The sequence below is a fragment of the Corythoichthys intestinalis genome, chromosome 10, assembly GCF_030265065.1.
Source record: "Corythoichthys intestinalis isolate RoL2023-P3 chromosome 10, ASM3026506v1, whole genome shotgun sequence".
Lineage (NCBI taxonomy): Eukaryota > Metazoa > Chordata > Actinopteri > Syngnathiformes > Syngnathidae > Corythoichthys > Corythoichthys intestinalis.
Window position 1 is genome coordinate 13,443,580 of NC_080404.1, and position 27,953 is coordinate 13,471,532.

Below are 27,953 nucleotides of genomic sequence, written 5' to 3' on the forward strand. Positions count from 1 at the left end.
CAATCAGTGATTATGTATCGTGTGTGAACTGTCATTTGTTGAAAATTAAACATCAAAACAACTCTTTTGACACCAAACCGGTGCTTTATTTTTCATATACTTGAAGTGTGACACGTAAATAAGTCACAGACTCACAGCAAACATATTTACACAATAAATGAAGAAGTGCACCAACTAAAAATACAACATAAAGTGATAAAAAGCTGGCAGTTTTTGGCCGACTGGGTCACCACTTCGTGTGGCCACTCGATTCCGAACACACACGTCTCAGTGGTTCTTCCATTTTTTTATTCAATCGCTGACCTTGCCATTTGGCAATCTTTATGATGTCTTGACAAGACTTGCTGTTCGATGATATTCCCGTCGGCTTGGTCCATTTTTGCATGTAGAAAAATAATGTTTTACAATGGCGGTGATTTTGCTCTGAATGGGAAACAACAGTCTGAGCGGACTAATAACAGTCCATTTCCCCCACGTCATATGCGTTGACGTGACGCTAGGATTTGAAAAATGAATAGGTACACATCAGGCTACGGCGCAGAGTCGTAAATCGGGTCTGCCTTGACGGCACAGGTCTGACGCGGAAGCATAACTCGGCCTTTAGAATCATTAATTGATGTGTAATATTTCATTAAAAAAAAAAAAAAAAAAAAAACGATATACAAGGAACGACATAACCAGGTAGCAGCAATAGTGTACAGAAACATCTGTGCCAAGTATGGACTGGAGACCCCAGACTCAAGGTGAAAACAACCGAGCCAAGATCCTGTGGGACTTCCAGATCCAGACAGATGGCCAACCAGCCTGACATAGTGGTAGTGGATAAACATCAGAAGACAGCAGTAGTGATAGATGTAGCAATCCCGAGCGATAGCAACATCAGGAAAAAGGAACACGAAAAGCTAGAGAAATATCAAGGTTGAAGGAAGAGTTGGAGAAAATGTGGGGAGTGAAGACAACAGTAGTGCCAGTAGTGATCGGGACACTAGGGTCAGTAACCCCCAAGCTTGGTGCATGGCTCCAACAGATACCAGGAACAACGTCTGACGTCTCCAATCAGAAGGGCGCAATCCTAGGGACAGATCCTGTGCAGAACCGTCAAGCTCCCAGGCCTCTGGTAGAGGACCTGCGCTTGAAAGGAGAGACCATACCGCTTTTTTCGATATTATTTTTGCCCACAGTGCGTCTTCCATGTCTTTCATGTTGTGGTTCTTGCTATGTTTTAGTATTTTCATCATGTTCACTATTTTACAAGTCACAGGTTAATGGCTCATCCACCCACCACCCAATAGTCTACCCAAAGCACTGATCTATCAGTCTATCGATCTGTCAGCCTGTCCATCCCTCCATCCACCTAATCCATCCAACAACAGTGTATGCAGCATTTCAACCATCTATTCATAAATGTATCTATTCATTCATCAAATCATCAAACAAATCAAAAATCACCAGTCCATCCGTATCAGTCCCGCAAACCTATCAATTCATCCATCGTCTATACGTCCACCCATCCTTCCATCCACTGATGCATTTATTTTGTCACCTATCTATCTGTCTATAGCTCAGGGGCTACTGCTGTTAAAAGTGTTGAAAGTGTAAAAATGTGTCCTTGGAAAAGGTGTCCGTGCTCTGTAATTCATCACTGCAGTTTTTCGAAATAAGAAGTTAGTATCTGAGGGGTCTTGTTTGTGTGGACGCCGAGGCGCTGTCCAAGGTGCTGCATCCAGCCCCTCCCCTGCACGAGGGAGTCACGTGGACGGCTGTCTGTGGCATCTCGCAGTCCGTGAACAAGCTCAACAGGGAAAGCACACTGCACCTCTCCCAACCTCCACCAAAACCGGATTCTCACTTCTATGCTCTTCACCTGAAAGCTCGTTGCTCATTCCGTTTCCATTTTTATTTGATTAGCTCTTTTTAAAACGCTCCGTGTGTTAGTTTTTCCCCCCCTTCTTAATCTGAGGACACAGTGGAAGGACGCTCGTTGAAGGTAAATGCCTGACCAATATAACTCGACCGAAGTGTGAAAGTGGATTGTTTACTCGCGCGGTTTTTCTTCCAACACATATTTACGGATGTGAATTGTTTTGGGCCAGCGTTTTTTTTTTTTTATTCCAGGTGTAGTCTCCCTCCACCCCATGTTCGTTTTGCGCTAACTATTTATTGTCCGGTACAAGTGTACGGCGCGCAAATGAAAGTGATAATGGGGCAACATTTGATTCTCTCCTTGCCTCCGGGTTTTTACACTTGTGAAAATTAAAAAATATATACAGTTAAATGTAAATCAACACATCTTAGCTGCTTCGTCTGGTGCAAAATGTGTAAGCGATGCTGGGAATGCCGTCGCTTTAGGGGGGGGGGGGGGGGGGGGGGTGCGCATGACGAGCATGAATTATTAGTTAACACTTTAACACCGTTTTCAAAAACACAATATATGCACAATATAGGCATTTTACTCCGCGTCCACGTTAATGTGGGTGCACCTAAGACACTCTTTTGGAAAAAGCTTAGTCGTTTCCTCATATGTAGGCTTTCAAATTGAGAAAAATGCAATGCGCGCATTTGTAGACACAAATCGACCTTTTTCCCCTCACACGTGAATTGTTTTTCTCTTTAAAAAGTACTGGCCAGTCATTAACTATAATTTATTTTTTAAGGTTTATTGCATTTGTAGAAAAAAATTCTTAGTTCAACCATTGATAATACACCTGAATAATAAATTGTGCATAATCTGATGATATATATATATATATATATATATATATATATATATATATATATATATATATATATATATATATATATATATATATATATATATATATATAGTGTTCTATTATATTCATCAAATAAAACAACTGTGTGAAGTATAGGTAAAACAAAAAATATGTGAATGATGACTGGTAATAATGAAGAGCATGAAATGGGAATGACCAAGAAGGCAGTGCATCAACAACTATAGTGTTAGTTAATACATCACAGCATAGTTTAGCAATCTTCAAAAAGCATGTAAAAAAAAATTCCCTCTAGCGGTGGTGAGCTATGTTGGATGACGTAAGACCTGACAAGCTGCGTAGTTATTGCTGTTGTGTGATACCATGACATCACTGCAGCGTTATTGGTTTTCTGTCTTGCAGCTGAACTCCTTGGAAATATGTCCAGACATTTCAGTCACAATGAAAAGTAGAAGCTTACCTGTCGAGCTAAACATTTTATTCTTTGAGACTGAATGATTCCACCGGGCGATGGCACTGCTACTGGCACTATGAAATTGGAAGAATCATAAATGGAACTTTGGAAGTCCAGCTTCTATCAAACCATCTTCTTTTCCAGTATTTTTATAGAGCCGCAGTAAGATACTGAGTTCCATTTTAAGTTTTTTTTTTTTTTTTTTTTTTTTTTTTTTTTAATGATCCGCTATAGCTGATGCACTTCTTAGGTTGTTTCACTCACACAAGCGCAAAATATAGTTGCAGTATTCCTTCTGATGATCACTGAGCTGAGTTTTCAAACGTAGCACTATGGTCTCAGATGAGGTTGTGCATTATGGTTGAATTTCAGAGGCGTACAGTATTTCCACAAAATGATCTAATTATGAAATATATGACTCACGAGCCATCAGAATTTTGATGATGTGATGTAATCCGAAAGGTTTTTGTTTTGGTGAAAAAATGCTAGTCAGTCATATTGGCACAGCTCCTCCTTCTCAAATTGCGAAATATCTATTTGTAACAGTGGTGAGTAGATGAATTTGGGACGTAGGCCCTCACTGAACACTTGAGTGAACTAATCCATCTCTTACTACCTCCATCACTCAATAAAAGATATATTGACCCAACATACAGTATGTCAGGGGCGTCTCTAGGTTTAAAGAACAGAAGGTGAGGGGGGGCTTAGCCCCCAGAAGTTACACAGGATGTAAGTAAATGCAGCATACAAGCACTAAACTCCACAAACAGCTAACAAAGACCAATAATTATATATATATGGCGGAAAACACTCAGGTGACTTGAAGTTCCGCTCTGAGACCCCCAATTTGGCCAAATTTTAAAATTGTCCTATATGCATGTGTGATACATCATTGGAAAGCGTAAAATCTCAATTTTCTGGGGGAAGAAACATTTTGAACAGGAGGGTATTTTTGAAAAAAACAAAACAAAAAACATTTAAACAGCAAAACCCTAACTGGAGGTGAGAGCACGCGAGAGCAGAATTAAAGACGCCACGATTTTAGCGGGATATTATCGCGTACTTACCTCTTTTCGATCCAACAACTCCATGTAGCATGTATCACCGAGTGTCAGGACACAGCTGTGAATGGCCGGAGCCACATTTTTGGGGGATTTTATGGGTGAAACATGGTAATTTAACAAGGGTCATGATGCAGAAATCACAGACATCAAGGAGTGGTTGAGATTTTCTTTTTTATACTGTATATTTACCCCTTTAAATGTTTATTTTCAATTTTTCTTTATTTGGATCGATTATTTATCATCTAACATATCGGGGAAAATGTGACACTAACAAAAAACATACAATTAAGCGATAGTTAGGAGGTAGATATCCGTGACTTTTTAGAGACATCATTTTTTTCATTGTGACGTAATTTGTTTAAAAGTTTAAAATATGCGAGTAAATAATTTTTTAAAGTCGTATTTGTTTATATGAAATATTGGACATTGATTAATGATTTCAAGCTAAAAATGACAGACATTTTGAATAATAAATATAATTATTACCTTCGTTTTATGGCTGGGTTGAAACAACAGCGGTTGCGCGACGTCTGTAAACGGGGGTTTCCAGGGTAAAAGGGACAAATTAAAAATAGTTCGGGGGCTTAATCGGCAGCATATAGACATATTGTTCTATCAAACACAACAGTTCTTTTGGCTTAAAATACAGCAGTTTATTTTTTTTTTTTTTATAGACGGTTGCAAGAGCAGAAACTGCTTTTTCAGTCTTGCTGTTTGTTCCTATATACAGTATTTGTAAGTCACACGGATTACATTTTAGGCACATACTCTATGTAACAAAAATGGCTGTAATTTCAAACCCTGAAAAATACTTCTAATTACTTAATTCAATTAATATCTGTGTCAGGCTAATTTGCCTTACACACACACACAACCCCAACATTTATCCAAACATTATACATACATACATACATACATACATACATACATACATACATACATACATACATACATACATACATACATACATACATAGAGTACAAGCCAAAAAGTTTGGACACACTTCTTTCAGTGCAACACAAATAAAGGTCCCAACCACATCGATATAGCAACAAATTCCACTAATTTACCCAGAAAAGGCATTCCTGTGAAGTCAAAAAACATTTTAGGTGGCTCCTTCTTGAAGCTCATCAAGAGAATGGCAAGAGTGTGAAAAAAAGTCATCAGAGCAAAGGGTGGCTACTTCAAAGATACTAAAATATTATACATTTTTAGTTATTTCACCGTTTTTTGCTAAGGTAATAATTCCACACATGTTCATTCATAGTTTAATTACATTCAGTGAGAATTTACAGTGTAAATAGCCAGAAAAATAAAGAAAACGCGCGGATGAGAAGGTGTGTCCAAACTTTCTGGCAACTTAATAATGAATATGTCAGCCATTTTTTTTTTTTTTTTTTTAATAAAATAACACCAAATTACTTAGGGGGGCTTAACGACACCACTGCAATATGTAACCATGCTGGGAGTTACAGAGAACGAGAGGGGCATTGCATATACAGTGCCTTGCAAAAGTATTCGGCCCCCTTGAATCTTGCAACCTTTCGCCACATTTCAGGCTTCAAACATAAAGATATGAAATGTAATTTTTTTGTCAAGAATCAACAACAAGTGGGACACAATCGTGAAGTGGAACAACATTTATTGGATAATTTCAACTTTTTTAACAAATAAAAAACTGAAAAGTGGGGCGTGCAATATTATTCGGCCCCTTTACTTTCAGTGCAGCAAACTCACTCCAGAAGTTCAGTGAGGATCTCTGAATGATCCAATGTTGTCCTAAATGACCGATGATGATAAATAGAATATACCTGTTTGTAATCAAGTCTCCATATAAATTCACCTGCTCTGTGATAGTCTCAGGGTTCTGTTTAAAGTGCAGAGAGCATTATGAAAACCAAGGAACACACCAGGCAGGTCCGAGATACTGTTGTGGAGAAGTTTAAAGCCGGATTTGGATACAAAAAGATTTCCCAAGCTTTAAACATCTCAAGGAGCACTGTGCAAGCCATCATATTGAAATGGAAGGAGCATCAGACCACTGCAAATCTACCAAGACCTGGCCGTCCTTCCAAACTTTCTTCTCAAACAAGGAGAAAACTGATCAGAGATGCAGCCAAGAGGCCCATGATCACTCTGGATGAACTGCAGAGATCTACAGCTGAGGTAGGAGAGTCTGTCCATAGGACAACAATCAGTCGTACACTGCACAAATCTGGCCTTTATGGAAGAGTGGCAGGAAGAAAGCCATTTCTCAAAGATATCCATAAAAAGTCTCGTTTAAAGTTTGCCACAAGCCACCTGGGAGACACACCAAACATGTGGAAGAAGGTGCTCTGGTCAGATGAAACCAAAATTGAACTTTTTGGCCACAATGCAAAACGATATGTTTAGCGTAAAAGCAACACAGCTCATCACCCTGAACACACCATCCCCACTGTCAAACATGGTGGTGGCAGCATCATGGTTTGGGCCTGCTTTTCTTCAGCAGAGACAGGGAAGATGGTTAAAATTGACGGGAAGATGGATGCAGCCAAATAGAGGAACATTCTGGAAGAAAACCTGTTGGTATCTGCACAAGACCTGAGACTGGGACGGAGATTTATCTTCCAACAGGACAATGATCCAAAACATAAAGCCAAATCTACAATGGAATGGTTAAAAAATAAACGTATCCAGGTGTTAGAATGGCCAAGTCAAAGTCCAGACCTGAATCCAATCGAGAATCTGTGGAAAGAGCTGAAGACTGCTGTTCACAAACACTCTCCATCCAACCTCACTGAGCTCGAGCTGTTTTGCAAGGAAGAATGGGCAAGAATGTCAGTCTCTCGATGTGCAAAACTGATAGAAATATACCCCAAGCGACTTACAGCTGTAATTGGAGCAAAAGGTGGCGCTACAAAGTATTAACGCAAGGGGGCCGAATAATATTGCACGCCCCACTTTTCAGTTTTTTATTTGTTATAAGTTTAAATTATCCAATAAATTTTGTTCCACTTCACGATTGTGTCCCACTTGTTGTTGATTCTTGACAAAAAATTAAAATTTTATATCTTTATGTTTGAAGCCTGAAATGTGGTGAAAGGTTGCAAGGTTCAAGGGGGCCGAATACTTTTGCAAGGCACTGTATTTGAGGATAAATAGATACCAATATCATCAAACGAAAGAAAACAGTTTAACAATCTTCCAATATATCACGACCAAGCAAGTCCGAACTCTACACTTCACTATAGCACATCACATTTATCCTAATTTACCCTAATAACATGGAAAAAGCATACAAATATTAAATTGTGTTGTGTATCTATTTGTATTTCACGACATTTTTACTGTATTGAATGTGGAATGTATTATATGTGATGAAAATTGCACTTATACTTTATAAATATATTATATATAGCACAGCAAGAATAGCTTTGGCATTGTGTTAGCTAATGGGGATTCAAATAAATGAAATGAAATCAAAATACATTGTACTCACCAGAGAGATGAAATCCATCCTCTTATGCTTCTTATACTTGTTAGGTAGCCAGAGCTAACGAGTTGTTGCTGCTACGTATCGGCAAGTCGGGTTGAAATACGCCTACCAGAAACAGTTTTATACAAACTCTCCGCACAACATCCTGTTTTTTTCAAGTCTTCGCCTCGAAAAGGAATTTTCCTATAAATCAGTCTTTGTTGGGCATCTTCAGCCTTAAATCAAAGGATTAAAAAAAATGTCGACGTCACTCGACGATCGAGCGAAGTAAGTTAATATTACATCAAACAGAAACTGAAATGGAATACAATGATCCCTCGTTTTTCGCGAAGTAGAAGCAGAACTTATTTACATTAAAAAAAAAAAAAAAAAAAAATTGGGGTGTGTTCAATTTATTTGTTCAGATTTAACAGCATTGGAAAGAGATACATGTAAGACATTTTTTCCCCAAAGTATGATTTAAAAATATGTATCTATATATATTTTATAAATGGTTTTTATGCACTGCAAATGTAAAAATTATGTTATAAGTGAGATATAAATAAAAGAAAACAACTATTTGTACATGTAAACATGAATATCCCTTAACATTTTTAAATAGAATACTTTTTTTTTTTTAATTGAAAAAAATCCGCAATGGACTGTTGGCGCGAAGTTTGAAGCGTGAAGTAGCGAGGGATCAGCGTATACTTGATATGAAGCTCTGCAGCTGATACACACATACACATTATGACATGAAGGTAATGGACCTTTAAAATGAATTGAAGTGATTATCAGCATTTTTTAAAGTTTTTAAAGCAGCTCAGAAGGCTTTGAAGGCCCTGGCAGTTTTCCGCTAGTTTATGCTATACAGCCATAGTTAAAAGTGAGAGGCTGCTGTTTAATTGACTTTTTTTTTCTTTTGCAGAGAACTACCTGGGTGGACAGACTGCCTCTTTTGATGAGCTCATCAGCTGATGTGTCTCCATATGGCTTATTTTCACTTTGTTAGAGAGAATGTGGGGTGAAAGGCCCACGGCAAGGCTTACGGTTACCAGCCAAAATCATGTTGGCATGAACATGAAGATTAAGGCTGCAATCTCAACTCACGTGAAACCGTGCATCCTCTAACTGGCATCAGGAGGAGCCGTTTCATGATCACAAACAATTTTTGTGTTTGAAGCACTGTTAGATTGCTTTGAAGAGCCATGGCAGAGAGGGCCTTGAAACAGAGCAGACAGTTTTGGCAAAGACAGCCCCAGCAGTGTTAATATTTTCCCCCAAAGATATAAGAGCAACCATTTTTGGTTTTTCAAAAAATCCAATAATGTACTTCGCTTAGACTATCCTACAATGAGATCAGTCATTATATGCCACTTATCTTTCACATTTAGCACAATATTCTTCTTGGTTAAGCAAAACATCCTTTCAACACATTAAGCTTTCTATATAGATTAGTGTTTCACAATGGTTTTACAAAAGCATCACAGTGCCCATTTAATTTGGGTCGGGCTGCTCGTTTGTGGCTATGTCGAAGTTGGCACTTGTCTGGAGTTTACAGGTGCACAGGGACAGTGGGCTCGATTCCCAGTTTGGAATGCGTGCTGTGAAAGTGAAATGAGTTTCAACATGAAAACAAAGAGCTCTCACGGGCTGCTGGTTTACTTCGACGACGAGGGATTTTGCGACTTTTTGGAACTCCTCATACTAAACGGGAAACTCAGCCTTAGTTTTTCCATCTTCTGTGCCGAGCCCGCCTCTGTGATATCTGATACGATAGTCAACGACAGCCAGTGGCACGCTGTCACAATAAGGAGAAACTTTAAGAACACAACTCTGATGGTGGACAATGAAGTCAAATGGGTGGAGGTGAAGTCCAAAAGACGGGATATGACCGTTTTCAGCTATTTGTTTGTCAGTGGGATCCCTCCTGAGTTGCGATCGGTGGCATTGCGACTTACATCTGCTGCTATCAGGGATCAGCCGCCTTTCACTGGTTGGATAACGGACATAAAGGTCAACAACACAGCATCTGTCATGGTGGACAGTGAAGGGGTCGTAAAGGACCTCTGCGGCACGGCTAACATGTGCTTAAATGGTGGAGTGTGCAGTTTAATCAACAACAAACCTACCTGTGACTGTTCTCAGACTGGATTCCAAGGAACAGATTGCAGTGAAGGTAAGACATGTTCATCCACTGTGACTGTACAATTTGTGCAAAAGATCCGATAAAACAAGTGAGAAAAAATAAATGAATAAAAAATCCCTACGGCTTTCGCATCCTATGAAAAGTGAAAAAAATCCTGTATTAAGTGAAGGCCGTTTTTGTGCCAGTAATGGGATGTGTGCCATTGATCTGCTGTTGTTTGGAATGAGTGAATCTCCTGCTAGGCCTCATTAGGAAACCATGCAGGTGCTCTTCATCCCCATAGGTCTTCGTCAATTCTTATCCTACAGGTCCGCCGAGATCAGTTGACCTATGAAATTATCCCTCCAGTGGCTTGCCTCAGATGCAAAGACCATAAGTCAGTTCAAGTTGCAGAATTAAACAGTCTTTATTCTCAACAAGAACGTCAATGTAACGACTGCGTAAAGAATCACACAAAATGATGGTGTAGCACTGCCATAATGATATCAATGGTGCTTTTACCATAACTCAAATAAGATTCCAAATGCAATATGATGCACCATTGTATGGCAACTTCTAATTTTGACTGTTTAATAGCAATATAGTTTTTCAAGGGGTCCCATCACATTATATTTAAAATTTTATTCAGACTCGGCGTGTTCTTTTATGTATCCAACCCATACAATGTGTTTCAGTTGTGTACTAAAGTACAATCAAATTATTGTGCAGTATACGGGTTTATTAAAAGGCAGCTGTATCTGAAAATAATAGTCCTGAATTAAATTGGTGCATTTCAGGGGGTTCTATTAGACATACAGTATATCCCTATTAGCCATAGTTAATGTTTGGATGTTAATTTTCATATAGGCCCATTCATGCATGTAATATTTTGTTAACAATAAGCTCATTAGGTCAGGTTAGATTGTCGGGCAAATGCAGCCCAAGTTGCTCTCACTGGATTATAATTTACTGAAGCATATACAACTAATTAAAATGTCATCCATGTATTTTGCATGTTTGTATTGTTGCTGGATTTACATTTGTGTGATTGGGCTACAATTGAACGGACCTTGTGAAGTGGCATTTTGTGTTTTGATTCATTGTGTTGTAGTTTCAACTATTGGCTTTAAAGTACAAAGTGGAATTGAGTCTATTTGTTTGAGAATACTACACACGTTACTAAATAATTTTATCGATTACTTGGTCATATAGTGATATTTAATTCTATCTTATAAATGTTTCTGGAGGGGGGCACAGTGGCAGACTGGTTAGCATGTCACCTGACAGCTCTGAGATCATGGGTCCTGGGCTCTGGCCTTCCTGTGTGGAATATGCATATTCTACCCGTACCTGCCTTGGTTTTCTCCGGGTACTCCCAAATTACTAGAAACTTGCACCGTAGGCTGATTGACGCCCCCAAATTATAAGTAGATGTGAATTTGACCATGAATGGTTATTTGTCTTTTTGCAGGCAACCAGATCAGCATGTACCCTGCCTCCTGCCCATAATCAGATGTGGTAGTCCCTTGCATTGAGGATAAGCATTATAGATAATGAATTAAATAAATGAATATTGGTAATGAATATACTGCACTCTATTTCTGGTAGTAGTTTTCATACTAGAGAATGATTTGTGACACAGATTGCTTTTGCACACAGCGTCAAGTCCGTAAACATTTAGATATCGAGACAATTCTCATCTTTTTGGGTATAAACACCAATGTCCTTGAACTACTTATTTTCAACTTTAATTTTAATGCATTTACATACAAATTAGGTGAACTGTGTAGGGATTACAACAGATTGTCTGTGTACTCCTCACTACATGAGTGTCCAAAGATAATGGAACAAATACAAAATCATAATTTATTTATTATTATTATTTTTTTTTTTTTAAGTCCAGCCTAAAGTGAAGACAACATAGGCATCACTAAACGTTTGATTTGATCCCTGATCTTGCAGCCTAGGCCTCTAACTGTAATTATTAGGGTTGTCTGAATTATCGCGTTAACGGGCGGTAATTATTTTTTTAAAAATTAATCACGTTAAAATATTTGCATTTGCAGTGATGGCGCCTAGGCTGTGGAACCAATTACCACTTACTATTAGACAAGCCCCTTCACTTACGGATTTTAAATCACGCCTTAAAACATTTTATTTTTCTTCAGCTTTTAATGTGCAATGACGGTGTGTTTATTTTATTTTTGTGTTTGTTTTATCTTTGAAGGTTAACTTATTTTGCTGTTTTATGGTATGTAAAACACTTTGGTCTCCTTGGCGGATTTTTTAAATGTGCTATACAAATAAAGATCATTGATTGATTGATTGAAATATTTGACGCAATTAATGCACATGCCCCTCTCAAACAGATTAAAATGAAAGCACAGTGCTATGTCCACTTGTTAATTGTGTTTTTTGGAGTTTTGTCGTCCTCTGCTGGCGCTTGGGTGCGACTGATTATATGTCCTTCAGAACCCATGAGCTTTGTGTAATTATTGACATGAACAGTGGCGGGCTACTAGTTGTTTTTTTTTTTTTTATTGAAAATTTTACCAATTTTATTAAAACGAAAACATTAAGAGGGGTTTTAATATAACATTTCTATAACTTGTACTAACATTTATCTTTTAAGAACTACAAGTCTTTCTACCCATGGATTGCTTGAACAGAATGTTAATAATGTTAATGCCATCTTGTTGATTTATTGTTTTATTAAACAAATATAGTACTTATGTACCGTATGTTGAATGTATACATCCATCTTGTGTCTTATCTTTCCATTCCAACAATAATTTACAGAAAAAAATGGCATTCAGTATTTTATAGATGGTTTGAATTGCGATTAATTACGATTAATTAATTTTTAAGCTGTAATTAACTCGATTAAAAAATTTTAATCGTTTGACAGCCCAAGTAATTATCCTTACTTCTGGAACATTTTTCCATCAGTTTTGTCTTGGGCAAGTAAAATGCATCTTCGATCAGTTTCAGGTCAGATAATTGGAATAGCTTTTATATAACTTTCTACTTCTTTGCCTTAGAAAACTACTCGGCTGACTGGTTTACTGGCTAGCGTAACATGTCGTTTATATATCTAATCATACGAAAATGTATTGAATTTTTTTTTTTTATATTCCCTTCCAGTCACAACACTGGAAAACGGAGGCATAAATTCTCAGCGATTCTTCTATACTGACATCATATGCATGCTATTGAATATATTTAACAAAATGTGTCTATGGTAACCAATTTAATTCCCTTATACGTGTTATAAATTATTTCCTTCATGGTTACAGAATGTCTCATTGCTGATTGATTTTTCACCTGCTGCAAAGAAATGCAGTGAATAAATAAATTCACAGCACTCATTTAAAATTTAGTCGAGCTGGTGTTCTGAACCAAATATTAAACAATAGAGGCTGACAGCTATGTCAATCAGAAATAGATTCAACAGCAAAATCTAGCAAAAAACATTCTTGCTTTGGCAGATCCAAATATGTCAGCAAAGTAAACAAAAGTCGTCCTCCATCCATATCTCATTTCGCCTAATGCAAGTGCACAGATTCAACCTTAAAATACCTTGAAATTTAGACATTACCTGTCCATTAAATCATTTCAAAGCTGCTCTATTACTTTGATCAGATGAAAGGATTATTGGCTTTCCTACAACAACTGTCATCTCTCCCCGCTCAATCACAAGCGTTCACATTGCATGACTACGCCTGCACAAATCCCTTTGATCGGTTAGAACAATTATTTAAATGCATTGTTTTATAGCGATCGCTTAGTCCAACAGAATCTGTGCTCCCGTTTCTCATTAGAGAAATAACATAGATGCATTGCCATATTTTCATCCTTATAAATTGAAATTGTGTTCTTTATTTCATTGCACATTAGCTAAACATAAATCAGTTCTGGTTAAAAATATATAAATATATAAAAAGAGCTCAACTAAAGACGATGCGGCTTTTTATTTGGTCCATTATCTGATTCATAGGCAGGGTTTGACTTATGTTCGAGCCATTGGAGGCTGCCTTGAACAGTAAAAGCATACATATGCGTGCAGTGACCTGGTCATATTTCACAGTCTCAACCAACCTTTACTTCCAATAAAGGAAATGCCATCAATCAACTTGTGCACTGGGACTGGAGTTGGAGCTATATATTTTTACAATAGTCACTCAGTTCACTTCCTTGCCCCATGAGCTCAGCTCTCTATGGCTGTTATTGCAGTGACTACATTGTGCTGTTTTTATATGAGTACCTCAATTTTTGGGTGGAGAAGCTAGTAAATTGTACAATTTTTCACGAGCACCAATTTTTCTTTCTGTTCAATGGACTTTCATATTGGTTGAGTGTTGTATGTTGTCGTATACAGTATAGAGTTGAATTTAATGAATTTACAAAATCATTAATCAATTTTCTGTAACGCTTATTCTTACGAGAATCAAGGCGGGAACTAAAGCCAATCCGAGTTGACTATGGATTGGAGGCGCGCAGAGTCGGGTAGTAACGCCTTACATTTATTCCGTTACATTTACTTGAGTAACTTCTTGAGAAAAATGTACTTCTTAGTTTTATGACACTATACTTTTTACTTTTGCTTGAGTAGATTTGTGAAGGCAAAACACTACGACTACCATTTTCAGCTACACAAGAGTCATTACATTTTTCTTTTTTATTCTATATATCAACTTCATTTTCCTTTTTTATTCTATATATCAACTTCATTTTTGCCAGAGATGCCGACAGTGGCTGTCTCAGTTTCACCAATGAGACATCGCAACAATAACCACATGACTCCATTGTACCAATTAGAGCAGACGTGTCCAAAGTGCGGCCCGGGGGCCAAATGCAGCCCGTGGTCAGATTTCATCCGGCCCCCAGCCTCTGTCATAAGATCAATAACGTCTGGCCCGCACACGGACTCAATAAATTGGTCAGCAGTACTGCTACCAGCATATGAGGTAGCTTACACACTAAATGCTGCTCCTCATTTAACCACTAAAAGGCACTCTTGGGAACATTACCCCATGTGTCCCTTGACTTCCACTTTTCTAAAATGGTGACAATCAACAACAAAAAAAAGTTGACTGTGACGGCCGACGCTTCAAGGATAGATGGAAATTTGACTATTTCTTCACTAAAATACGCAACAACTGTGTCTGCCTCATTTGCAAAGAGACAATAGCTGTTTTTAAAGAGTTCAATGTGAGGCGATATTACCAAACAAGACATGCTGACATGTACGACAAGATTACAGGGAAGATACGCAGCGAGAAATTGAAGCAACTTCAAGCTAGTTTAATTTCACAGCAGCAGTATTTCGCAAGAGCCCGAGAGTCAAAAGAGAACACCACAAAGGCTAGTCGCAAGATTGTTGAAATGATCAATTAAAAAAAATAATGAAGCTAATGTGACACACAGAATGGCTTGCTAAAATTTGCTTATATTGTTCTACGTAAAGGACGTCAGCCAAGGTCGGCCCCCCACATTTTTACCACACCAAATCTGGCCCCCTTTGCAAAAAGTTTGGACACCCCTGAAATAGAGCAATGTTGTTTTCGACGAAAATATTTCTTTCTATTTTTTCATGACGATGATGTGACGATGACGAGCTAAAAACGTGTCTTGGGAGACTAAAATGTAACGAGATGGATGCCAGTTTTCGTCTGACGGGAGGAGAACGAGATGAAAATTGGCCATATTTTCCCTCATAAGCAGAGGTGGGTAGTAACAAGTTATATTTACTGTTACATTTGCTTGAGTAACATTTTTGAGAAAAATGTACATCTATGATTAGTTTTACATAGCCATACCTTTTACTTTTAGTTAAATGAATTTGTACAGAAGAAATGCTACTATTACTCCTCTACATTGGGCTACACTAGTCGTTTTTCTTCCTTATTTTACATATTAGATTTTACTACTTTCTTTTTTTTTTTTTTTTGCTAGAGACGCCAGCAGTGGCTTAACCAGTTTCACCAATGTTACGTCGCAATAATAATCACATGACACCATTATACCAATCAGACTCAGGCTTGCAGTTCTTTGATCATGCCGACCTACTTTTATTTGGCACCACGGAAAATCGTGTTCTTTTTAGTATCAAAACAGTAAATATAATTTCTCCACTAAAGGGCACTCATGCTCTTTGGACGAGTAATGCTTAATTTTAGTTTGTTTTTTTTCTCACGTAATTCAATGGTTAGTTATTTATTTTTTTTGTATTTCTTTGGCTTAATATGGTTATGTAATATGTTATTGTACAATATAATAATAACAGTTCATAAAGATAACTATGTGCTGAGAAAAAACTCCACCATTGTTTAAAAAAACTCTTAAGCTGTTACTCATAACTTGACTATTCTTTTTACCAAATACTGTTTTACTTGTACTTCAGTACATTTATTGAATGAGTACTTTTACATTTACTTGAGTAATATTATGGTGAAATAACACTACTCTTACTTAAGTAAATTTTTTGGATACCCTACCAATTACTGGTCATAAGTTCACAATGTGTGACATTTTCTTATCGTATGTGTCGTTAGCATGCATCATAGAACACACACATGCTTATTCATGGGCCGGTCTTCAGGCTCCAAACTTTTGTGAAACACATGGTAAGTGCTGTTTTGAAAGTTTTGTATTCTTATCTTAGTTTAGTTGCCAGGGTGCTTTAACCTTTAAAGGTCTGTGCTGAGTGATCATCACACACTAAATGTAACTTGGAGCATCAGTATTTAGTGTGGTTAGTGTCTTCTTAAACTCTTGGAAAATGTTTTACATGCAGTTCATGGCATCCTGGTGAATTTAATTAATTGAAAATAATGTACTGTTTTCCTGATGAGTGTGTATTATACTCACCTAGGCTCTACAATTATGTGCTCGTCTGTCAGTGTTCATTTGAAATTGTTGGAAACCTTTTATTTATTTCTGTATTTATTCATGGACTAAAACCTTTGAAGTTTATAGACCAAAACATTTTGAGTAATTGTCGACTAAAACTAGGCAAAATTTGTTTTCGTTGAATAAAACTATACAAAGACACATTTTCAAATGACTAAAATATGACTAAGATAATAAGTATTTTTCTTCAAAAGACTAAGACGAAAATTGAAAGGGCTGCCAAAACAACACTGAATTAGAGGTAACAACGTTTTTTTTTTCTCCATTAGAGGGCACTCATGCTCTTTGGACGGGTGACGTTTCATAGTGTTGCTCTGGTCTGAATTCGATGATTTTTGTGTCATCCTTTTGGGCTATTATCATTATGTAATAGGTTATAGTACAGAATAATGATAACAGTTTATATAAATGAAGTTGTCTTGAGAATGTTTTTTGGACCATTATTAAAAAAGAAAATAAGAAATTGTAACCAGTTACCCACAGTGTTACTCATTACTTGAGTATTCTTTTCAACTAATACTTTTTTAGTAAATTTTTGGATGACTACTTTTACTTGAATAATATTATTTAGAAGTAACTCTTACTTGAGTAAAGGTTGTAGCTACTCTACCCACCTCTGAATGCAGGGTACACCCCGAACTGGTTGCTAGGCAGGTGCAGATGAATTTAGTGTATATGTGTGAAGTTATTTCAAATTTACTAAAGTCTCAAAACATGTAAAGATTTTTTTTTTCATGTTAAGATTTATCCTGAAAAATATTCAACCTTTTCTTGCAACCACCTAAATACATGTGAAAAGTACAGTGGTGCCTTTAGATACAGTATGAGTGACCTGATGTTAGGCCCATGTTTTTGCTTTGACTTGAGCATAAACTATTGAGCAGTATGGTAGCAGTGAACTGCCTTCAGGAGAAATGAAATGTTAATATTGTGTTACAATTTTCAGCCATATCACACAGCCCTAATGTATTCCATTATTTACACAGCGGTTCTAAGCATCCTGCAAACATCCTAGTAACATACTGAACTGCATCGCTTGGTGGAAATGTAGCTTTTAATCGGAACCCAACCTACAGTAGTTTCAGAACTGGCACCTACCCGGTGAACTGACTCCAGCACCATAGAGGTGACCTCACCACTGGGGTGACTTATGCAATTTTCATACTCAATTTAACAAATAGAAGTGCAAGCATTTTACATGAAGTTGTGTTTTTTCATTTAAATGAGTGCTACGCGTGTTGATCACTGCATGAGCACAACCCACATCTGGGAAGTGTCATTTTCTAGAAGCCTTGTGCTGTTCTACTCGGACAAAAGCAGATTAATAGTACGTTACTGTCTCTGAGTCTAAAGACAGATATTGGGATCAAAAGATTAGAGGTATATCCTGCAGGATTTCTGCCTTGTTTAAATACTATTGTTGGTGACTAAAAGGATTTTTAGACAATTGTCTGACAATTCTTCTTTTTCTGCATGTCTTCTTTAAAAACACCTCATGACTAGAATTAAATTAGGTTTTCTTTTCTCACTTAGTATCCTACAGGATAATATAATGTGAATTTTCATAAAGGAATTAATCTAAATTCTGCATTAGAGTGCACTTGACTGCAAGCTGCAACACCCACTCTTCATGAAATTTAAAATATGAACTTGCATTGAATTCCAATTTTTTACCCTGTTCAATGCATTGCATTAGTGGGGTCTCAAAAATATGGTAGGCTCCTTGCGGTGGACGTGCCATAAGAAAACAACATTACTTATACAATAATTTCTATGGAAAATATTTGTAAAATAATAAAAAAAAAAAAAGATTATTTTGAATTTTGAATTGTATATGTATTACCAATTAAATTTTAGAGAGGCAGACATTTCTGAGGAAGGTTTTAATCATATGAAAAAATTTTCCCTATTTATCATCAACAAAATTTGCAAATTAGGTGGTATTCTCCTGTAGAAATATATTTTTTATAACATCTGTCAAGTTTTAGCATTGATTTCTTAGGTCTCCCACGAGCTATACGGTTTCCATTTATGCATCAAAGAATGTCCTTACCTGCCTGTAAGAGTATCCTAGATATGGTCAATCCTGGGATTAAGGTAATAAAACTAGAGTATAAACTCTTTGATTATCCTGTTGGATCATTCCAAACTATAAGATTTGAAAGAATGACAAGGTCCTTCAACACATGAGCCGCACTCTAACATTCACGCCCCCTCAATTTGGTCTTCCCCTGTGAAAGATCACAATTGGGCTATTGTCAGGATGCCACCTGCTCAGAATTAATGGATTTAGCTACCTATTACTGTGAAGACTCATTACATACACACATATATTGTACAGTCATCCATCGCTGCCTCGCGCTTCAAACTTTGCGCCTTCAGCCCAACGCGAATTTTTTTTTCAATTAAAAAAAAAAAAATATATATATATATATATATCTATATATATATCTATATATATATCTATATATATATATATATATATATATATATATATATATATATATATATATATATATATATATATATATACTGGACTGTCTCAGGAAATTAGAATACACAATATTCTAATTTTTTGAGACAGTCCTGTGTATATATACAGGACTGTCTCAGGAAATTAGAATACACAATATTCTAATTTCCTGACTGTCTCAGGAAATTAGAATATATTATATTCTAATTAGAATATTGTGTATTCTAATTTCCTGAGACAGTCCTGTATATATACACAGGACTGTCTCAAAAAATTAGAATATTGTGTATTCTAATTTCCTGAGACAGTCCAGTATATTAGGGCTGTCAAACGAATAAAATTTTTAATCGAGTTAATTACAGCTTAAAAATTAATTAATCGTAATTAATCGCAATTAATCACAATTCAAACCATCTATAAAATATGCCATATTTTTCTGTAAATTATATATATAGTCTGTAAAATAAATTGTTGGAATGGAAAGATAAGACACAAGATGGATATATACATTCAACATACGGTACATAAGGACTGTAGTGGGCATTTCACTCTACTGTCATTTAAATCTGTCTATGCTGTCCTCACTCCGAAGCGTCTACTTTTTCCAAAGCTAGACAGCTAGTGAACGACGCCTTAATAATTAGACTTCTTCCTTTTTCATCTGATTTATTAATAAAATGGCCTCAAACCATTGTCCTCTTTAGACCGTCGTAAAACTACAAAATAAAAGTACACAAACATTGCATTAGCAACAACGTTAGCTTAGCATGCTATACATGTTCACTAAACATAAACAAAAAGCGTCTCATACAAAAAATATAACATTTCGCTTACTAACATAATATGTACATTCTTTACAACAACCATACTTACGGACAAATCTTGTCCAAGGATCATATAAGCACAACATTATCAGCCCGAGACGTCGTGCAGCCATAATGAACTGGCAAGAAAACAATAAACCATGTCGCAAAGCGACCACAAGAGTTCGCTGTTGGACAGCACAAAAAGCCTTGCTGTAAAACTTACCAAAAAGCAGAATACTTTCTGAGCGGGACATGTGCATTAATTGTGTCAAATATTTTAACGTGATTAATTAAAAAAAAATAATTACCGCGCGTTAACGCGATAATTTTGACAGCCCTAATATATATACATATGTGTATGTATATATACACATGTGTTTGTGTATATATAAGTATATATACATATATGTATAGATAAGTACATATACATACATACATACATACATACACACACACACACACACACACACATATATATATATATATATATATATATATATATATATATATATATATATACAGGGGTTGGACAAAATGATGGAAACACCAACTTGCCAACATTTTGCCATCATAATCATTGAACATAATTGTTAAAGTATGGCATGAGGAATATTATAATGAAGTTAAGGATCTTTTACAGTATGGACAGGGACAATCCCCAGACCTCAAAATTATTGAGCATTTATGGTCAGTCTTAGAGACTCAATTAAGACGTCGATTTCCACCGCCATTGTCTCTAAAAGAGTTAGAGGGTATTCTATCTGAAGAATGGCTTAAAATTCCTTTGGAAACAATTCGCAAGTTGTATGAATCAGTACCTTGGAAAATTGAGGCTGTATTTGTCGCAAAAGATGGCCCTACACCATATTAAATTAGTTTTTGTTGGTTTTTTTAAGGTCTTTCCAATATTTTGTTCAACCCCTTATATATAGATATAAAAAAATAATAATATGTTAAAAACATCCCGAATACACCTCCTGGGGTGGTATCTGTGTCATCTTCATGCTCAGGTCCTCTACCAGAGGTTCTGTGTAGTATCTTAGCTGTTCCTAGGAGTGCACGCTTCTGAACAGAGGCTTCCGATGTTCCGGGGATCTGCTGGATTTCCCAGTTTTGGGGTTACTGCCCCGAATCCTCATGTTACCACGGGAACCACACTAGCTTTCACCTTCCACATCTATTCCAACTGCTTTTTCAGCCCTCAGTGCTTCTCTGTCTTCTCATGTTCCTTCTTCTAGATCTTGGCATCAGCTGGTATACCACATCTATCACAGTCACTCTTCTCCGCTCTATGTCCACCACCATGATGTCCGATTAGTTAGCCTGGAGATGTTTGTCAGTCTAGACCAGACATGTCCAAAATCCGGCTCGGGGGCCAAATGCGGCCCTTGGACAAATTTCATCCGGTCCCCAGCCTCTGTCCTAAAATCAATAACGTCTGGCCCACACACAGACTTGATAAATTGGTCAGCAGTACTGCTACCAGCATATGAAGTAGCTTACACACGAAATGCTGCTCCTCATTTACCCACTAAAAGGCAGCAGCACTCTAAGCAACATTACCCCGTGTGACCCTTTACTCCCAATTTTCTAAAATGGCGACAACTGCGACGGCCGACACTTCAAGGATAGGTGGAAATTTGAGTATTTCTTCTCTAAAATATGCAACAACTGTGTCTGCCTCATTTGCAAAGAGAGAGTCGCTGCTTTTAATAGTTCAATGTCAGGCGATATTACCAAACAAGACACGCAGACATGTACAAGATTACAGGGTAAATACGTAGCGATAAATTGAAGCAACTTGAAGCTAGTTTAATTTCACAGCAGCAGTATTTCGCAAGAGTCCGAGATTCGAAAGAGTACGCCACAAAGACTAGTTGCGAGATTGTTGAAATTATTAATCTAAAAAAATAATAAAGCAAATTGGACACACAGAATGGCTTGCTAAAATTTGCTTAGATATATTGTTCTACATAAAGGATGTCAGCCAAGGTCAGCCCCCCACATTTTTACCACACCAAATCTGGTCCTGTTTGCAAAAAGTTTGGACACCCCTGGTCTAGACGCTGAAGTCACACAAAACCTTGGCCTTGTTGTTCTCAGCCACCCTCCGTGGCGTGGCCCATTGGGATCTGGGCTCTTCTATTCCATACTGATGTTCCTGTATACTATCCCAGCCTCTTGGTTTTGCCTCTTCATGTACGCTGATCCAGCTAGCATCTTACACCTTGCTACGATGTGATCAACTGTCTCAGCATCCTTGACAGTCTGCACTTCGGGTCTGATATGCTCTGGTGAATCTTGACCTCTACGGTCCTTGTACTTATGGCCTTTTCTTTTGCAGCCATAATTAGAGCCTCCGCGCTCTCTTTCAGTCCGGCTTACTCCACCCACTGGTAGGATTTCTTGACCTCAGCCACTTCTTCAATTTGCCGGTGATACATTCAATGTAGGGGCTTGTCTCTCCAGGTTGTCTACTCCTCCTGTTCTGCGCTCTTATTGGGTCTCTGCTACCTGAGACACTGACTTAGCAGCTTATCTTTTGGGGCCATTTTCATGATTTATTCTAGGGTTTTCGATCTTTCATCCTGGACTGTGGACTTGATGCTGACTAGCCCTTGGCTTCTCTCTTTCCTCTTTGTGTATAGTCTCAAGGTTCTGCACTTAGGGTGAAACCCTCCGTGCAAGCTGAGGAGCTTTCTGGTCTTGATAACTGTGGCTTCTACTTCCTACTTTGACCAGCTTATGATACTAGCTGGGTATCTGATGACTGGTAGTGCATACATTTTGATGGATTATATCTTGTTTTTACCATTCAGCTGACTCTTCAGGCCTTGCCTCACTCTCTGGAGGTATTTGGCTGTGGCTGACTTCCTTGTGACCTCCTCGTGCTTTCCATTAGCCTGTGGGACACCAAGAGTTGTCTTGGATATCACCTATTTTGCCCTCTAGTAGTTCAACCCCTTCAGTTCTAACCATCTTGCCTCTCTTTGAGACCATTACGCCGCACTTGTCTAGTCCGAATGACATTCCTATGTCATTGCTGTTGATCCTGGTTTTGTGAATAATGCGTTGATTTCTCGCTCATTCCTAGCTCCCTGTTTGGACATGCAGGTTCTCTCCATGCCTGTGTGGGTTTTCTCCGTGTATTCTGGTTTCCTCTTACATCCCAAAAATGTTCATGAGTTGTCGTGTGTCTCCTTGTGTCCTGTAGCTGGCTGGCAACCAATTCAGTGTGTACCCCACATACTGTACTAGAGATGTCCCGATCCGATTTTTGGATATGGGCATAAAAAACTGCGCATCGGTATTGGATCGGCCGACTCGGAAAAATTCCGATCCAGTTTTTGGGGGAAATCCGGTCCGGGTTTTCCAGCGCACCGATATACATAATCCATTCCAGTTTTCGCTTCGGTTTGCCTAAACCGGGCCACATTTTACGGCACTCCTTCAACACACATTACCGTCTCCCAATTTACCGAGAGACTTTATCGGTAAAAATGTCAGCTGTGTGGGATCATTTCACCTTAAAGGACGACAAAGACGAAGAGGCAGAGTGCAACATATGCCACAATAAAGTCAAGCGTGGTGGTAAAGCTTTAAGAAGTTTTAATACAACCAACCTAATCAAGCATTTAGCGAAATACCACCACAAACAATATGAGGAGTATGTTAAGAAAACCGAAGATAAAAAGAAAGGTCCTACGCAACTAACACTGGCAGAAACTTTTGCTATGCGTGACAAACTGGCACTCGACAGTCCCAAAGCCCAGGGAATAACAAGAGTCATTGCCGAAGAATTCATTCTGGATGACGGCCATTATCTCTCGTGAGTAAAGACGCACCATCCAACACTTTTATGCTGCATTCCAGAGAAGTGGGAAGTCGGATTTATCCCACTCGGATGGTACCAGTTCCGACCTCAAAGTGTTCCAAGCAAATGTAAACAACAAAGATGGCTGATCGCGACGAGGTGTTTTTTATTTTGGCCATCCAAAGACATTTTGACCTCCAGCGAACCTGCCTTCCTATGAGCGATCAAATGGTAGAGGAAAAACGATGGCTGCGTTATAGCCCACACTGTAAATTGCCTTTTTTTAGTTACATCCTTTGCTGATCGTCAATATAAAAACATAGCACAACAAAGATAATTCACTGTATGAGGAAAAAAATACATGGCGTCTCAAATAAACTTGATTAACTTCATTATTGTGTTATCATTCGTTTTCTTGAGCGCCATTTTGTCCAGTGACGTTAGATTGAAACAACTTAGAAGTCGGGGTAGTTATTTTTTCTCCGACTTCGCGACTTGGACCTCCCAGTTCGAGTGGCGTTCGGACGCGTTCCAATGATATTTTCCTAGTTGGAGGCCGGAAAGGTCCGACATCATCTTTGTTGTGCTATGATTTTATATTGACGATCAGCAAAGGATGTAACTAAAAAAGGCAGTTACAGTGTGGGCTATAATGCAGCCGTCGTTTTTCCTCTACTATTTGATCGCTTATAGGAAGGCAGGTTCGCTGGAGGTCAAAATGTCTTTGGATGGCCAAAATAAAAAAACACCTCGTCGCGATCAGCCATCATTGTTGTTTACATTTAGCCTGGCTCTGCCAGACTATTCTCCCTGTATTTTTCAAACACTGATAGTATAGTCTGGAAACCATCCCATTAACGGCCTTTTCGAGCAGGTACAAAATCAATCGACAAATCAGATTCGTTTATTTGCGTGACGTGTTCTTCACGAGCAACGTCACTCTTGCGTGTCGAAAGTCGTCTCTTCAGCAGCACAGATGGTGAACGGCAGAGCCGAGAATATGTTCCAATCCACGGTAAAATCAGTTTTAAATGACCAAAAACACATCGACACGAGTCATTGACAACAGTCTGTCTCGCGCTAGCCATGTCGAATAAACTCCGCTCTCTTCGTATGTTTACTTCCGCGCGCAAGTCCATCGTCCTGCGGTCGCCATTTTACTAACGTCACGTCTGCCCGTCGCTGATTGGTCCATTCCGCTGTCTGTTTGCTGTGGCTTGCTCCGCCCTGGAAATTGTTTCCGTGGGAATGGTGGCCAGACTCAATAGCTGGAACAGCGTTGAGTCTGGTGTACCAGGCTAGTTTACATTTGCTTGGAACGCTTTGAGGTCGGAACTGGTACCATCCGAGTGGGATAAATCCGACTTCCCACTTCTCTGGAATGCAGCATAAACATCATGCTTGTCTAATAGATATCATATGTATATAGAACTAGATGCAAAATGACAGACTCGACACTGTTTGCAACACATGTATTGAAAACTACGTGCGTTAGTAAACAGCCGCCATCTTAAAGCAGGAGACTTCCCTTGTAGGCTGTTGTAGTGAACCTTCCAAGCGAACCTAATTAACTTTTTATCTAAAATACTCCTAAATCGGCAAAATCTTGACTTGAATCTATCTTCAAAACAGTTTTAAAACTTTCACATGTCAAAAGTAGACAGAAGGGAAATTATGGAATAATGGGAGCAATTTTAACAATTTTAACAGTTGATTCGCAAAATTAAATTAATTGAATGTAGTTTAAAGCTGCTGATACAGAATGGGGACTTGAGTATTTTATTTACTGTTTTAAAATGTTAACTTGATACTGAAATAGTCGTTTATTTAAACCTGAGAGACTTTTTATACAATTTTTGTAACTAATGCACGAAACATTAAAAGCATCTAATAGCTTGGGAAGTTTGTGGGATTTTCCACTGACAGTTTACAATATTATATGCACATTTTACTGACTGACTATGCCATTTCTGTTTGTTATTTAGAATGTATTGTGTTTGTCACTGAATAAACAGGTCAGTTTCTTGTTACCAACCATTGTGTGTTATTCAAACTCACCTAATTCACCTGGCTAGTTGTTATCAAGAGTACTAAAACCCTTTTCAACATGAGTCTGACAACTAAGTAAGGAGGCTAAATAACTTTAAACTTTAATACATGCTCAGATAGGCCGGTATCGGTATCGGCCAGTATCGGTATGGGATCGGAAGTGCAAAAAGCTGGATCGGGACATCCCTATCCTGTACTGCCCATAGTTAGCCGGGATAGGCTCCAGCACCCCGAAACTCTCATGAGTGGCTTGGAAGATAAATGAATGTATATACATTCTGCTCTACACTGATTGCCATTTTCATTCCTAATGGAATGTGAATGGGATTTATCTCTTTGCTGTTTTCTATTCTTACTGTATACTCTATGCTAAGGACATGTCTATTTTTATATAATAATTCAAACAGGAGTTTTCATCCCATCTGGTTTTATGCAGATTGTATTAGAGCAATCCATCATTTTCAATTGTCCCTGTCATTGTTTATTCAAAGGCTATGTAATGAAATTTTAAAATGCAGGCATCCCATTGTCGGCTTATTTTTTGCTTTGTTAAGAGATACATAAAAAAAATAATAATGTTTTTGACCATAACACCTTTTAAGTTTAGTTAATTACTTCACTAAAATAGACAAATCGTAAATTTGTGTAGTATAAAATGCTACCCTCCTCACCCTGATGCACATTCAGTACACTGACTTTGAACCTTGTGGCTTACTTTTTTACAGGCGACCGAGCTGCACATCTTTTGATGTAAATGACTCATAATATAATGTGGACATTGAAGTTTATAGTCCAGGCTTGAATATGAACAAATTCAGTTTTTTTGTAAAATTTGGTGGGTGCGTCTTATAGTTTTTATCGACTTTATCTTTCGAAAATGACTGTACTATGTTAGAGATCACAAAAAAAAAAAAAAACTTTTAAATTAATCTTGTGTATTCCCTAGCTTAAAAGCAAAATGAGGAAATACATATTGGCTGTATGAAATGCCTTTTGATCCGCCAGGGAAAAACTAATTATCAAAAGAAAAAAACACAAATCCCAACAGAATAAAATTATGGACACAAACACAACAATACAAACAAAAGTATTCCACACCAAGCTAATGACATTTTACATTGCTTATTGTCTCTCACATATGTATGTGTAACTTAATATTTCATTTCATTCATTATGAATTACATAATGTTGTACCCTGCAACGTTAATGGAAATGGAATGTCATACCACAAGATCAGTTATCAATGTGGTGGTCGAGCTATTTATTGAATTGGATTTTTCTTGCTGAAAAACCTCTTCCTACCTTGCCCTGATTTGCCTGACTTTCCCGTCAACTACTAAATTGAAGCAAACATGCAACATTTGCTTCAACCATATCTCTGGTATTATTAACTGAGTTTTACTATAATGTAAACAATTTTTAAGCAATTCATGATATAACGTTTCAATTTAACTTTTGTTCAAGGTGACCTACTTTTTTAAAAGTATACCAGTGCAACAAATTGCAGTTAGGATGCTATTTAGAAATGAAATTATTTGGGAAGGTGGGTGTCTTAATACTTAACATGACTTAAAATGTTCCCTGAAGAATTATACAATTAAACTAATACTTTTACTTGGGGATGTTCCCATTCAATTACGTGATCGGAAATCGGGCCAATTGTGCCATTTTTCAGAGGATCGGAATCGGGTGAAAAGGATCGGGTTTTCAATTAAAAAAATATATATATTTGTTTTTTTCTGCTTCATGCTCGTGTAGTGCCACGGCCTTTCACCCTTCCTCTTGCTAAGCAGTGCAGCGAAACTGTCCAGCTTGTGTTTGGTACTTAAAGTTAATGATGATTGACAGGTTTGTAGCTTTGATCTTGCCAGAGAAGCTTGATAGCACTACGATCAAAGGTACAAATGTGTCAGTCATCGTTAAACTTGCATAAGTGTGCTTTGGCAACTCATTGTGTAAGTGAGAGGCTGTTCTCGGTAGTGTGAGTATTCAGTACATGAGCATTCAGTGACATTTAAGCTACTCCTCTCATCCCATTTTTGATGTTTATTTTGCTTTTGCTGC

General features: G+C 37.7%; 1 protein-coding gene across 29 annotated transcripts in view; it reads left to right on the forward strand.

The window, feature by feature from the left end:
• Positions 1-1,768: 1,768 nt before the first annotated feature.
• The window catches only part of LOC130922805 (neurexin-1a-like), a 492,025-nt gene continuing 465,840 nt past the window's right edge, over positions 1,769-27,953 (forward strand). For all 29 annotated transcript variants that reach the window (XM_057847885.1, XM_057847886.1, XM_057847902.1 and 26 more), the window contains exons 1-2: positions 1,769-1,987; positions 8,636-9,886. In XM_057847885.1, coding sequence (XP_057703868.1) covers positions 9,175-9,886 — 712 coding nt within the window. In that variant the 5' untranslated portion in view covers positions 1,769-1,987; positions 8,636-9,174. The remainder of the gene's footprint in view (positions 1,988-8,635; positions 9,887-27,953) is intronic.